We start from the raw sequence: 15,873 nt of genomic DNA, 5'->3' as shown, positions 1-15,873 counted from the left end.
TTATTAGTGTGCGAATAAAGTTAAACATGAAAAAAAATATAAAATTGTAAACTTCACATTTGATTTACAGTTCTTTAACCCTTTCATTATGGACCTGGATTAACCAGCAGTGCAAATACTATCTTGACGGGTCGGTTTCTGCTTCAAACGAGGGTGTGTGTGTGTGAAGGATGTGAAGCAAGAATATCTCTGCTGATAACTCATTTTACAACCTTCATCTCTCGTTTGAAACATGAAAATGGACTGCCAGGAGAGAATTTGCGCGGCCGGTTGGGCCGAAGCAGTAATGAAAGAGTTAATACTGGATTGTAATAATGACTAATGAGCTGGTGTCAGCAATTATTATTTATTTTGTATTCAAAATGATTTCAATGTGTGTTTTTGATTTGAATGTTCGTGAACATTATGGATAGAGAAGATCTCAATGTAAGGAAACAAAACTTTTAACGTTATTATATATTTATATTTAAATACATGTATATTTAAATGTGAATATATAATATTTACATTTACATATTTACTATATTAATATATTTACATTTAAAGTGTACTATATGATATTTGCTTATAATTACTTTATATCTATAAGTGTACAAGTGTTTTTTCAAACATTTCTTATGCACTCTTTATAAGAATTTCTTATATATTCATCATAAGATGCACTAAGCATCAGATTTCCTATTATATCGTTCATTAGTTAATTTGTGGCAATCATGTCCGAGAAATTGCTAACAGGAGAATAACCTGTCTAGACAACATCTTCTAACAAGGAGTTGATTTTGGAAAATGTACCCGTCTAGACCAACACCTCCTTTAAGAGAAATTAGTCTAGACAGGTACATTTTCAAGTGTAGCAAGAAAAAAAAATGTAGTAGTCTAATATTAATCACTATATAATAATATCATTAGTGCTGGTATTGTGCTAAACAATCAGAGAAAGTTAAAGTATTGGCGCCAATTGTTCCAAATCATTATTCTGCCGCCAAATATTGGCGTGTTAGCAAAAGTACCGTGCTAACGGAAAATACTGAAAACCTTAGAAATGATTAAGTATAAATAAAAATAAAGAAATATATATGACAAAATGATTCACAAGAACAAAAATTCATATTGTTTTAAATAATCAATCCAGCTTTAGGTAACGTCGGAAGCTACATGAGCTGTATTTATTTCAAAATTTACATATTACATTCCCTCCCTTTCTTTGACAAAAGCTATAGAAAAACTAGCAGGAGAGGTCTCCCCAAAACATTCTCGCATACTTTCTAATAAACTTGTCTTGCCAGAGAACACCTTTCATGGATGGCACTGGCGTACAATAATTTCGAAATATTAACTTCTGGCGCAAATTTAGCATTTTTACTGATTCTATCGTGTCATCCTTGGCGAGTTATTTGGCGATTAATCCATGGCAAGCAGTTAATAGTATTCGAAAATCAAATTGTGCTTTTTCAAGTTTTTCACAACCGATTGACAAAGATTTGACACAAAACTGCATTTGCAATCACGAATTCTAATACCAAATTTGATATATTTAAACCACTGAGTTTTTGAATTATTGCGTTAACTTATTTTTGAAAGTACAGACTGAGAGACAGTCAACCCGCAGTTTGGCTCAAACTTTGATAAGTGTCTACATTATAGATGTTAAATCTGTGCACCGAATCTGATGTTTTTATCTCGCTTCGTTTTGTAGTTATTGTGCTAACTTATATTCGAACAGCCAGAAAGGTGGATTTCCTCTGAAAAGATTTGACTCCAAATTTTTTAAAAATATAGAAATTTAATTTTAAGTCCGCATAAGCAATTTTATCCGTTTGAATCTGGATTTTGGGTTATCTTTGTCACAGATAGGTGGACGGACATTTTCCAAAAATGTGCTTTACGAACTCAGCGAGGTTTGAAATGTGGAAATTCGTTAAAATCTTGAGTTCTAATTTTCTGACGATTATTATACTTTTTCTATACCACGTAAACGAGAAAATAAATGACTGCGAAAAACTTAGTTGAAATTTCTTATCTTGCACACCAGTACTAGCTCTGGTGTGCACATGAATTGTTCCATTAACCCATTACATTAGCAGCCATTATCTTCCTTGGAATTACTAAATCATTTAAGTGATTTGTCTGCTTAACGACACTGGTTCATGACTAATCAAAATGATTGCATTTATATTTAAAGCTCTTTTAATTCATACACATATGCAGAATAAATTCAATTTTTTTTAATTCTTAAAATGAATTATTTTTAACTTTTCGTCATCAAACCGCTTCTGTTTTATTTAGGGTTTTGGCTTTCCTACCCTTCTCACGAGCTGATTTTTGTATCTAATTATCCAACGTGAAGCCATGAATATTACATAGCTAAAATAAATATGTGTTTGGCTAAATTTTGTTAAAATCCAGTTCAGGATGATATATAAGTTTCCTTTCTTCTATATCGCTATGATGAGCATGCCACGTAAATTTTCTGGCATTGGATATAATAAAGAACTTTTAAAAGTAAATAAAAATGAATATTTTGCTGAATTTTTAAGGGGAGGAATAAAGGTAAGATTTAAAGTAAACTTCGGTTCAATTTATTTCACCAACAAATATATATTATATATCTACTTATTATTATTTTTTGATAACCGCAACTGAAAGAAAAAAAATTCTGTTTGGAAATAACTTTACGCGAAATCTCGTATTTTGTACATTCATCCTTTTCCTGCAGTAATGGATTCGGGTAACTCCTCTAACAAAACTTTTAACCACACGCTAATGGCCAATCTATTTCCACATTTCAACACATTGTGGTGAAGCTTATAAGCCAGCTAACAGCTACGGAACACGAGTAATTACTTTTGTCTTGTGGTCTTGTTACTGGGCTGCGAACTACAAGGTCCCAGGTTATATCCTCACTCATAACAATCCGCTACAACATCTTTAACGTAACAACATATCATTTAGTTCAGATTATTATTTTTTTTAAAATTTTATGAACTTTGTGAAAATGCATATGTTTTTATTTATTTATTATGATCATGACTGAGCGACATCACTATTTATATACACATTTAAGCAGACACTGGGTAGTAATGATTACTAGAATAGCGAAGAGAACAAAATAAGACAGCTATAGTTTTCACAATTGTATTTGTTCAAACGTTAATAAAAAGTTTCATTATCTTGTGGTGAAAGCTTATAAGCCAGATAACAGCTACGCTGCAAAAGGCAATTGTTTTTGTATTGTGGTCACGTTACTCGGCTGCGAACCACAAGGTCCCAGGGTCTATCCTCGCTCATCACAAATTCGCCACATTGGTGACCTCGGACGATGAACCTTCAACCTTCGTACAGCTGTTGTGGCGCCATTTACCCACAGCAAACCAAAGTCGTCAGACTCACTTGACGCAGCAACAGCAACCATTCAAACACACACGCTCGCCATAACGCTTGGCGCTATTCAAATGGGTACAGGCGCATTAGACTCAACAACTAATAAATAATACATCACTCAACAGCCATATCATTCGTCTCACCTCCGACTCACTGGAGGGAGAGTCTGTGTTGAAAGCTTATAAGCCAGTTAACAGCTACGGTACAAGAACAATTGCTTTTGTATTGTGGTCATGTTATTCGGCTGCGAACCACAAGGTCCCAGGTTCTATTCTCGTTCATAACAATTCGTCACAATCTTATAATTTAAAGAATTTACTTCAATCATTTGTATATTAGTTAATAACAATTTTCAATCACCTTGCTTACGTTTTCTCCCTAGTACATGGATCATAGGTAATTGCCTTTGATTTTCGAATACTATTAACTGCATGGCAGGGATTATTCGACAAAAATCACACTACATATTCAGCAAAAATGCTAAATTTATGTCGAAAGTTAATATATTATAATATATATTGTACGGCAGTGTCATATAAGACGTTCTCTAGGATAACATCTTTATTACAGAGCAGATAAGAAAATATTTGGGTGACCGATTCCGTGGATTTTTTTTTTCTAGGTATTACGTTGGCAGTGGTGCAATTTGCCATCTCAGATGGTTTGAGATTTTAACCAAAATCATTGAAATTACATTTATAGTATTTTTTTCTTTTATATCAATATAAATACTTAAAGATTTCATCTGCACCGATAATCTATACTTATATAAAGCTCAATGTGTGTGTGTTGGCGCTCTACAGGCCAGACCTTTTGACCTATAGCTACCAAATTTGGCACATGTATACTTTGGAAGTTGGGAATGTACACCTGGAGTCCCTTTTTTGAATTTTTAATTAGAATTTTAATTAATAATTAAAAACTAACTTTCCCGCCAAAAAAATCTTCATTTCCCCACCGCCAATTGAGTAAGGCTTCATTCCCCCCCACGCTAATGAGGCTAGGCTTAACTTTTTTCCGACCGATTATTTCAAACGATTCTGTTTATTTTCTTAATGTTTGAAGCATTTAAAATTAAACATTGTTAATTAATAGATCTTTCAGATTCATTCTGAAGTACTTTTGAATTAAAATAAAACAGAATAAAGGAAATTAAAAATGTCTAATCTGCATAGCGTTACCGCAACTGGCGTAGAAAAATTCACGCATTTGCGTTACCAACTGGCGTTGAAAAATTCACGCATTTGCATTACCAACTGGCGTTGAAAATTCACGCACGCGCATTATGTTCTGATTGTTGACAACTATTTTAAAACGGATGCGGACTTGATTTAAATTATTTTTAGGTTAGTTGTATGCTTTGTATTATATTAACTGCAGATTAATCATTTCCCCTTTCATTTAAAGCATAAATTCTACGGGAGCTAACAAAAAAATTAGAGAGATACATATTACGTTATGACTGAAGACCTTTATAATATTATGAGTGAATTATATGATTATCAAAATGTGAAGTTTAAAAATATTTTTATGAAGAAGCTATTAAAATAGGAATTACATAAAATATTCAATTATTAAAATTTTAACGAGCATTAAGATTGGCGAACCGGCTGGTCGCCAAAGGCGGCTAGTAATAAATATTACAAAAACTAATGAAGACACCATAAATTGATCAACATAGTTTGATTCATTTTGATGGTGGTTCGAGAGTTTCCTTTTCCATACAAGTTATCTACTCTTATCATAAAAGACTGATGAAACTTGGCTTTTAATAGTTGGCATGAACTTTTGTTTTGGCCATGCGATAATGGCCAAGAGATGATTTGACCAAAGGGCCTTGTTGTTGTTCGAGTGGCTGCGATATGCGGAGAGACGGAACGGCGATCTCTGAGCTTATTTAGCGAGCTTAGAAAGACGCGAAAATCGCAGACTTGATTTGGTAATTATAAGCCTTATTATATTTTGGCGAGATTTTAACAACATTTTGGCGATGTATCTTAACTACTTGGCGACTGAATATCGCCAAGGGAAAAAAAAAAGGAAATACAAATAATAAAAATCGCAATAATAAGACAATATATATAAAATCAAAACATGCATCAACTAATTGAACTTAAGAGAGGGTTCGAACTCACCATCCCATCTTCTAATAATCTTAAACAGGAACCGAAATCAGCTAATTTTATGTGGCCGTTGGCATCTAATAATACATTATCAGGTTTGATGTCCCGATGCACATAATGTAACTTATGAATAGAGTCTATAGCGAGCACCATTTCACAAATATAAAATCTAGCCATATCTTCTGGAAGCCTGTCTTCAAACTTGCTTAACAATGTTAAAAGATCGCCACCACAGTAATAGTCCATAACTAAATACTGAAAAGAAATAAAAATCAAAAGTTACAATTGCATATAAAAAAAATCACAATAGCAGTGTTACTGATTTTTAGCATAAAATAAATAACTAAAATAGTGATATTAAGATTATTTTGGAAACTTCATATAACTATTTTGAAAGAAAAACAATAACTAGCACTTGACTTTGGAACTTCTATAATTAACTTAATCACAAAATATTTTTTTAATATAAAAGCTAGAGATAGAAAAGAAAAATAAAACAAGAAAATGCAAAAATAGTCTATTAACACAAATTTATATAACAAGTATTTAATACACACACACACAACAATTTAATACAAAAAATATATAACAAAAAACATTTCACTAACATCAAATTTTATAACAATACTTTTAGGTATATACTTTTATAACAAGGTTATATACTACATACTTTAAATATAATGTAAAGCAATGACATCAATAGAAATAAAAGACAATAATAAAGTGAAATTCGTTGAAATAAAATATAAAACAATGAAAACATATATATCACCATTATATTAAATTATATATTTTTACATATTCATTTATCATTAATACATTATTATATTTTTATTTCAATTATTTTCTATTTTTTATCTTTGAATTAATGATTCATTATTATGAAAATAATAGAATCTTAAAAAAAAAGTTATTTTCAAATTCTCACGTTGTCATTTGTATGAAGATTTAAATCATTTAAATGAATGAATCGATTCACTGATAATTAACTTCTGTAAATATTAAAGTAGTGGATTATCTTTAAAAACAAACAAGCATACAAAATTATAAAATTCTAAATAATCAGAGAGTGAATGAAAAATCATTTATAAAATTCCATTTTTATAAATACCAAGCACGTCTAATTAAATAAAAATAGATTAAAAATAGTTTTTTTTTCAAAAAAAATAACTTTTATTAGTGTACTTAAAAAGAATCTTTGATTTATAATTCATCAACATAAATATTACCTAACCTACAAATCATTATTCACCGATTCAACGCTAGATGGCACCACCATTATTTTTCAAAATGCTAATGAATTAATTGATGAACTTATATTTAAGATCCAAAAATAATTAAATTTTTATCCAAATGTAAAATTTCAAATCTCTACTACATCTAGAAACAAGAAGAAAATAGTCTACGAAATTCCATTTTTAAATATATGAAATAAAGAAAGTTCAATGGGATCAAGTATTTGACAAAAAATTGAGAAAATCATGATTTAAGTGCTAGTGTTATGACAATGTAGCAGCACATTTCATTTGATGATATCAAATGTGCTGCTGGGATACAATGGCACAGTCAGGGTAAGTGGTGTCAGAGGTGTAATATATTTATTTTACTCTCCAGTCGTCTTAAATGGCTGCAAAAAGGGTAAATAGGGCCCCAGGGCATTTTATTTTCGAATCTTTTATTCTCTTTGACATTAAAAAGTGCCATAACCGCATTAACTTTTTGTCTGTTACTGTGCCATCTGAATCTGGTCATGGCATGGCGATCAGGGGTGTAATTTTATGATTTTTTCATTCGAATCGTTTTTAGGGTAAATAATGTCTCAGGCCATTATTTTATTTATTTCAGTCTTTTATTATTTTTGTCATTAAAAATGGCATAGCTCTACTAATGTCTTATTTGCATGATGCCATCTAAATAGGGTAGTGGCGGCGAGAGCGTAAGTATTGACAATAAAATTCAACTATTTCTTTTCCTAATCGTCTCCAATGGTTACAAAAGGGAATAATCGTCTTCAGTGGTTGCAAAAGGGAAATAAATAACGTTCCAGAGTTCTGTTTCATTTTTCGGCCCTTTATCATTTTTGACATTAAAAAGTGACATAACCCCCCCACTAATGTTTTATCTCCATGATGCCATCTAAATCTGACAGCGCCATAAGGAGGGTAATTATTGGCATGGCTGTAATATAACTATTCCACCACCCAGTCATCTTTAGTAATGACAAATGGTTAAACACAGACCCATGGCATTGTTTTCTTTCGCTCTGTTATCATATTTGACAATAAAATTTGTAAACGTACTGATATTCTATCCCCATGATGCCATCTAAATTTGGCAGTAGCATAAGGAGGGTAAATGCTATCAAGGTTATAATATAACCCTTTCACTGCTCACTCGTCTTTAATGATTACTAATGGGTAAACAGAGCCTCATGACATTATTTTGCATTTGTCGCTCCTTTACCATGTTTGACATTAAAACGTGGCATAAGGAAGATATGAGTTGTCAGAGATGTAATATAACCATTTCGTCTTTAATCCTTACTAATGGATAAACAAGGCTCCATTGCATCATTTTATCTTTTTCGCTCCTTTAGTATATTTGACATTAAAAAATGCCATAAGCGCACTAATGTTTTATCTCCATGATGCCATCTAAATCGGGCAGTGGCATAAGGAAGACATGTGTTTTCAGGGTTGTAATATAACCATTTCACTGTCCAATCGTCTTTAATGATTAGTAATAGATAAACAAGGCCCGTTGCATCATTTTATCTTTTTCGCTCCTTTAGTATATTTGACATTAAAAAATGCCATAAGCGCACTAATGTTTTATCTCCATGATGCCATCTAAATCGGGCAGTGGCATAAGAAAGATATGTGTTGTCAGGGTTGTAATATAACCATTTCACTGTCCAATCGTCTTTAATGATTAGTAATAGATAAACAAGGCCCGTTGCATCATTTTATCTTTTTCGCTCCTTTAGTATATTTGACATTAAAAAATGCCATAAGCGCACTAATGTTTTATCTCCATGATGCCATCTAAATCGGGCAGTGGCATAAGAAAGATATGTGTTGTCAGGGTTGTAATATAACCATTTCACTGTCCAATCGTCTTTAATGATTAGTAATAGATAAACAAGGCCCGTTGCATCATTTTATCTTTTTCGCTCCTTTAGTATATTTGACATTAAAAAATGCCATAAGCGCACTAATGTTATCTCCATGATGCCATCTAAATCGGGCAGTGGCATAAGGAAGATATGTGTTGTCAGGGTTGTAATATAACCATTTCACTGTCCAATCGTCTTTAATGATTAGTAATAGATAAACAAGGCCCGTTGCATCATTTTATCTTTTTCGCTCCTTTAGTATATTTGACATTAAAAAATGCCATAAGCGCACTAATGTTTTATCTCCATGATGTCATCTAAATCGGGCAGTGGCATAAGAAAGATATGTGTTGTCAGGGTTGTAATATAACCATTTCACTGTCCAATCGTCTTTAATGATTAGTAATAGATAAACAAGGCCCGTTGCATCATTTTATCTTTTTCGCTCCTTTAGTATATTTGACATTAAAAAATGCCATAAGCGCACTAATGTTTTATCTCCATGATGCCATCTAAATCGGGCAGTGGCATAAGGAAGATATGTGTTGTCAGGGTTGTAATATAACCATTTCACTGTCCAATCGTCTTTAATGATTAGTATTAGATAAACAAGGCCCGTTGCATCATTTTATCTTTTTCGCTCCTTTAGTATATTTGACATTAAAAAATGCCATAAGCGCACTAATGTTTTATCTCCATGATGCCATCTAAATCGGGCAGTGGCATAAGAAAGATATGTGTTGTCAGGGTTGTAATATAACCATTTCACTGTCCAATCATCTTTAATGATTAGTAATAGATAAACAAGGCCCGTTGCATCATTTTATCTTTTTCGCTCCTTTAGTATATTTGACATTAAAAAATGCCATAAGCGCACTAATGTTTTATCTCCATGATGCCATCTAAATCGGGCAGTGGCATAAGGAAGATATGTGTTGTCAGGGTTGTAATATAACCATTTCACTGTCCAATCGTCTTTAATGATTAGTAATAGATAAACAAGGCCCGTTGCATCATTTTATCTTTTTCGCTCCTTTAGTATATTTGACATTAAAAAATGCCATAAGCGCACTAATGTTTTATCTCCATGATGCCATCTAAATCGGGCAGTGGCATAAGAAAGATATGTGTTGTCAGGGTTGTAATATAACCATTTCACTGTCCAATCGTCTTTAATGATTACTAATGGATAAACAAGGCCCCATTGCATCATTTTTTTTCATTCCTTTATCATGTTTGACATTAAAGAGTGGCATATACTTACTCATATCTTGTCTCCATGATTCAATCCGGCAGTAGATGTAACTGTTGTCAGGGGTATAATTCACCGATTTCATTCCCTAATCGTCTTCGGTGGTTGCAACATGATAAATTGCGCCTCATGGCATCATTATTTCCTTTTTTCCTCTCCTTTATCATGTTTCGCAATAGAAAATGGCATAGCCGCATAAATGATTTGTCTCCATGATGGCATCTAAATCCAGCAGTGGCATAAGGAAAGTAAGTGTTGTCAGGGTTGTAATATAACCATTTCACTGCCCAATCTTCTTTAATGATTGCTAATGGATAAACATGGAACCATTGCAACGTTTTATCTTTTTCACTCCTTAATCATATTTGACATTAAAAGGGGCATAAGCGGACTGATGTTTTATCTCCATAATATTATTTCAACCTAGAAGTGGTATAGCAACAGCAAATAGTGTCAGAGATGCAATATAATATCCCTTTAGTTTTATTCAATGGTTTCAAAACGGTAAATAGCGCTTGAAGGCATTGTTTTATTTTTTTCCCCCTCTCCTTTATTAAATTTGACATTAAAAATTTGCACTAATGTTTGTTTCCATGGTGCTCCTTAAATCTAATGGCCTAGATATCTATACTGTTCCCTGCGCCGCCGGACGCTACACCTTTGCTGTAACATCACAGTTTTGTAGTGACCTTAAGATATGGAAAAAATGCATAATTAAACTGGCGCAACAAATTTGATTTGAAAGACGTGATCATGAAATGCCTCCATTGGCTGTATTCTTTCGAAAACCTCACCTAATCACGTTAAACAAGTACAAAAAAAAAAAAAATTGAACCAGAAGGATTCTTACCAAATTTACATCATCTTGAAAAGAGTAGTGGAGATTCGTGATCCACCTTTTATCACCGTAGACTAGCACTTCCCTTTCTTCTTGAAAACAGGCCGTCTGAAATAAGAAGAAAAATATAACAAAGTCTATTATTTCGGTACTTAATTCATTTTCAAATGAGCAAATAAAGCAAAATAGAATAGAGCTCTATTATCCAAATTGAAAGGGAAAGTCATCACCTCACACAACTGGAAATTTAATTAATAAATACTTCATTTCACACCATGATCTCAATCTTTTAAATAAGGTGCTCAAAAATTATTTCAAATTATAATTAGTGGGAATGGTACCTTAAAAACAGTATCGCATAATCTCTAAAAATGATGCTAATCTTAATCGTAAAATAAAGGAACATGGATGAAGCCGTAAACACCAAGACTGCTCAGTTTTTATTTTCACAGTCTCGCATATGAGAATTATGTTCTTCGTAGTTTAGTAAGGAATTTTTTTAAAGCGAATGAAAGCTAAATTTAACACAGAATTATAATGTTACTAACAAGATCGCAAACCAAATTTTATTTATCTAGAACGTTGTGTTTTTGAGCCATCGCGTCTACATGCAAAAGAAAGCACATATTGACAAACGATCCATTCTTTGAAAATTTGGTTCGAAATTTAATATGGTATAACACTTTAGGTGATAAATTTGTGTACCACAATTCACCTGCATAGCTCTTTAAGTTTTGTAGCAAATTTCGGTCATACGTAATCTATCGCACAAACATATTTTCTTCGAATGGATTTCATTCAAAATTTCATATAATGACCGTATACCAAATTCCACCCACTTAGTTCGAAATGTTTTTGAGTTATCGTGTTCACAGAAAGACATAATTTCAAAAATGTGAATTTTGGATTCAGGGAATTTTGAAACGTGGAGATTTAACAAAATCTTGAGGTTTGGAATTTTTAACGATTTCGATACTTATTCTTAGTATATTTCGTAATACAAAGAAAAAATAAAAAGCTGCGTTCGGTTAATTGTTGTTCATCAAGCATATCAATAATATTAATCTATTATTACTGAATATAATGAGCTATATCGCATCACGAGACTGGGATAGAGTGGTTGGTAGGGCGTTGGACACGCATCCCTTAGTTGGTGAGTTCGAACTCCGACGGCAAAAAATCTTCCGTGTATAAGGTGACTAGTGCACGTATAAATCTGTCGTGGTCGCAAAATAACCTTAGTTGGGACAATACCACTGAAGTACTGGTTTAGAGATGATCGTTCTCTGATTCGGGTCTAAATTACGATCTGTGGATGAGTGAATGAAGTCTGCCCCGTAAAAAGAATTGCGACGCATGAGTAGCTAAGTTGTACTCTTGGCCCTAAATGGCGCTACTGCAACAAGAGACACTAAAAATCAAGGCTAAAAATTACTGAGTTTGTCAGCGGGCTTGTCATAAGAAACCATAGTGAAAGTGCCATACGAAACAAGATATCATAGCAAAGAACAATAAAGTAAATTTGTATATAATGTAGAACATTTCTGATTGGTTAATAATGTATGGAAATTGGCGAAAACAGTCCATTTGTTAATCTAAGGTTCAGTTAAAGTTTCATTTTGCCATTCATATCGATACGTTGGTCAGTGCAGGACAGGCGATCATTGCTGACACAGCTAGGTATCATTAGCATTATTATAAACCGAAATTTATTCGAAATTAGCTCTATTGTTGTAGCCGAGGGGCTCAAATAATGAGATGTCATATAAAATAGTGCAAGGGGCGTTCAAATTAAAAGGTACGAAACGGCACAGTGGGTATAAACAAAGACTTTATTCAAAGTATACACCATAGGCCTAAGCACAACTATCTCACTGATTAACGAGCCGAAGGATTCCTTGTTCCCAAAATTCCCATGGCCGTGACGAGACCCAGTCCTTCACAGCTTGAGTTCGCCGTCCGAGTTGAAGCGTTTCCTTTTCAGATGTTTTATCAAGAGATAAAAGACATGAAAATCGCAGGGCGACATGTCCGGGCTGTAGGACGGATGGTCGATCTGCTCCCATTTGAACTTGGCCAGTTCCGTGTGTGTGATCCTAGAGACGTGTGGACGCGCGTTATCATGGAGCAGAACCACACCCTCCGTGAGTAGCTTCAACCTTTTGTTCTTGATGGACCCGAATAGTCTTCGGAGTGTCTCACAGTACACATCGGAGTTAATGGTTCTTTTGTGCTCGAGGAATTCAACAATTCATGCGCGAGCATCCGCGCATGCTCCGATCTGCGCCAGAGACTCCAATCGCATCCCTAGATGCTTCGTATGTTCTCCCATAGCGGCATAGGCAAATATGTTAACGGTTACGCTGTTGCGACGTTTCGTACCTTTTCATTTGAACACCACTTGTATTTTTAAATCTTCTCTTGGATAAAGTGTACACATTCAGAAATGCCTTCAAAAATAATTTTCATCAAACTAATAATTGAAATTTGCAATACTAAATCTAGTTTTTAAAATTCATTTTAACAGAAAAAATTAACAGTATTTAAAAAAAATATAACTAAAAGATGAATTTATAAAATAGTTTTCTGATTTAATAAGGCAAAATCTATATGTTATATAGCCAAAATAACAATGGCTAGTCAAAATTTGTTTCGGAGAATATCTTGCAGCACTTACCTCAGCTCTTTTTAACATTTCCCATTTGTTTAGAATTTTCATGGCATATACTTTTTCTGTATTTCTTTGTTTAACAACAGCAACCTATATGGAAATAAAAAAAAATATATATTGTTGTAGAAATAGTTCAATCAAATATGATAAATACCACACATCAACCAATATATCAAACAATTTACAAGAAATAATACACCAAAATTTTTCAATAATACATAAATTTTTAAAAAAATACATAGTATTTTTTCTAATAAATTTATACTCAATACATTAAGTAATGAAGACCCTATAGTGATTAAAGATAATACTGATGAGAGATACTGATGAGATAATACTGATGAGATAATACTGAAAGAGCGGACATCTTTATGAAAAATGTGTTCTTTATTATAAACCTGTACAATGCAAGATTGCAAACACTTTTTCATTATAAGATACGCGTCAATAATGTGTTCAGAAAAATTTCGTTTTTATTTCGCATTTTTATAATTTAATTACATAAGACACGAAAAATAATACTTTCAATTTTCAAAGTACAAAAAGTGAATGAATATTCAATTAATTAGAAAATACCTAAAATGTAGTCTTTTTTTAACACTTTAAATTATTTTGCCCCTTAAAAATTTTTAATTTTATTTTAACCCTTTCTAAGGCCGTGGGAAGTATGCTTCCCACCAAATTTATCAATCTTTGTATGAAATTATGTAGGTTGGCATCAGTTCTGACAAAATTTTCTTAGAAAGACAGAAATTTAAATACTTCAGTTCTTTATCTCACATAAAATGATGTGTTTTGATTTGTTACTTAATTATTAATTAACCAATTAATTAATCAATCAAACTAAATTTATCTAATAAGCTAAATGAATCTCTTTTCTTATTTTAATTTCAAGCCTAAAATTATTTGAACATAATATGACTAGAAAAAAATGGCCCTTTAAAGGGTTAATATGCTTGTTTGCTTTTAATGGTTTGAAAGTAGTGATTTAATCAAGCTTAAAAGTAAACTCAAGTTAATCCTTCAAAGATAATGTTTCTTATATTTCAGCAATAGTGAACAAAATACGCAGTTTTAATGTTACAATTAATAAATAGCAAAAATAAGATATCAATGATTCAATGAAAACTCTAATTTTAATAAAAAGTAGACGATAAAAATTTTACCCTATGAAGGAAATTTGTATATCATAATATTTTATACAAAAGCAGTTTTTAAGTAAAAAATACTATACATGAAAGAATTGTAATCACGAGCTACGCTGACTATATCAACTAGAGTGTATAGACATATTCTAAGATAATCAATCAATATTGGCGATATAATCTACAGGATAGAATTTGGTTCAACATTTGAAACACATTTACGATTCGGATGACAAGACTAAAAACTAAATTTTATTCATAGAATTCTTTGAGATTTCGAGTTATGGTATTAACATGAAAACGAACAGATGTTTACAAAATTTGACAATGATCTAACATTTTGGTACAAAGATAATATTACAAATTTCACAACCAATCTATTTTACTGTATTCTTAGGCCCTAGTGCTCAAAACAGACAAGCTGACAGGTGTATTTCTAAAAAACGATTATTTTGGATTCCATGGTGTTTAAACTGTGTAGATTCAAACCTTGTTATCGAATTCTATGGCAACTGCAATATAAATTATATTTTGTATACAACAAAATAATAAATCTTTATTTGTAAGAAAAAAAAAGTGATGAATTTGAAAACTCAAATAATAATTGGAAAATATTAAGCGTAAAGGCATGATTCAGTCTATTTTTAATAAATGGTATTTGTAATATTGTTTGCTTACAAAAAATGTATTTGATAGGTTTTTATAACAAACATTAAAAATTAGTGTGCAATCTCTGGTTAATAATTAAAAAAAATATTTTTCAGTTTCAAAAAACACGTCGAATTTTGTTCCAAACAAACAGTATTTGCGAGAAGTTTTTTTTGCATTATTTAATTGCAAAGAAAATTTCAGCAGGAAGCATCGATTACTGCTTAATATTTAAGATGAACATGCATCCATCGAATAAAACTTGAAAAGAGCGGTCTTTAAAAATGATGATTTACATGTAAATGAAAAAATGCATGGTAAAGCACAAAAGAAATCCAAGATATTGATTTGGAAGCTCTTCATGATGAAATCATCAGTGGTGAACCATGAAAACAGCAATTGAACAATTCGAACGCAACATTGAAGATGAAACGTCCAAGATATAGTTAAAGACATAAAAAAGTTGTTTTCTAACAAGATATTGCGCGCACACATGTTGTTTAACCGGTGAAAGCAACTTTAGAATCACTCTGCTGAGATGTATTGCCCTATCAGTTCGTTTTCACCAGACGTTGCTCCTGCAGATTATTTGTTTTCTCCACGTATAGTGCCCTTTCAGGAAAGAAGTTCAATTACTACGCAAATATCAAAAATTATTACAAAATGAACTGCATTTAGACAAACAAACTTTTTTTTTCGC

General features: G+C 32.2%; 1 protein-coding gene across 8 annotated transcripts in view; it reads right to left on the bottom strand.

Annotated features, from left to right (window-relative positions):
* The window catches only part of LOC129971266 (serine/threonine-protein kinase MRCK alpha-like), a 464,419-nt gene that overhangs the window by 73,203 nt on the left and 375,343 nt on the right, over nucleotides 1–15,873 (bottom strand). For all 8 annotated transcript variants that reach the window (XM_056084867.1, XM_056084868.1, XM_056084872.1 and 5 more), the window contains exons 3-5: nucleotides 13,387–13,470; nucleotides 10,722–10,817; nucleotides 5,517–5,759 (exon numbers count right to left, since the gene is read on the bottom strand). In XM_056084867.1, the coding sequence (XP_055940842.1) occupies nucleotides 5,517–5,759; nucleotides 10,722–10,817; nucleotides 13,387–13,470 (423 nt within the window). The remainder of the gene's footprint in view (nucleotides 1–5,516; nucleotides 5,760–10,721; nucleotides 10,818–13,386; nucleotides 13,471–15,873) is intronic.

This window comes from Argiope bruennichi, chromosome 6 (genome assembly GCF_947563725.1).
Source record: "Argiope bruennichi chromosome 6, qqArgBrue1.1, whole genome shotgun sequence".
NCBI lineage: Eukaryota > Metazoa > Arthropoda > Arachnida > Araneae > Araneidae > Argiope > Argiope bruennichi.
The sequence above is the reverse complement of the archived record's forward strand: the minus strand, read 5'-3'. Positions and strand labels throughout refer to the sequence as shown.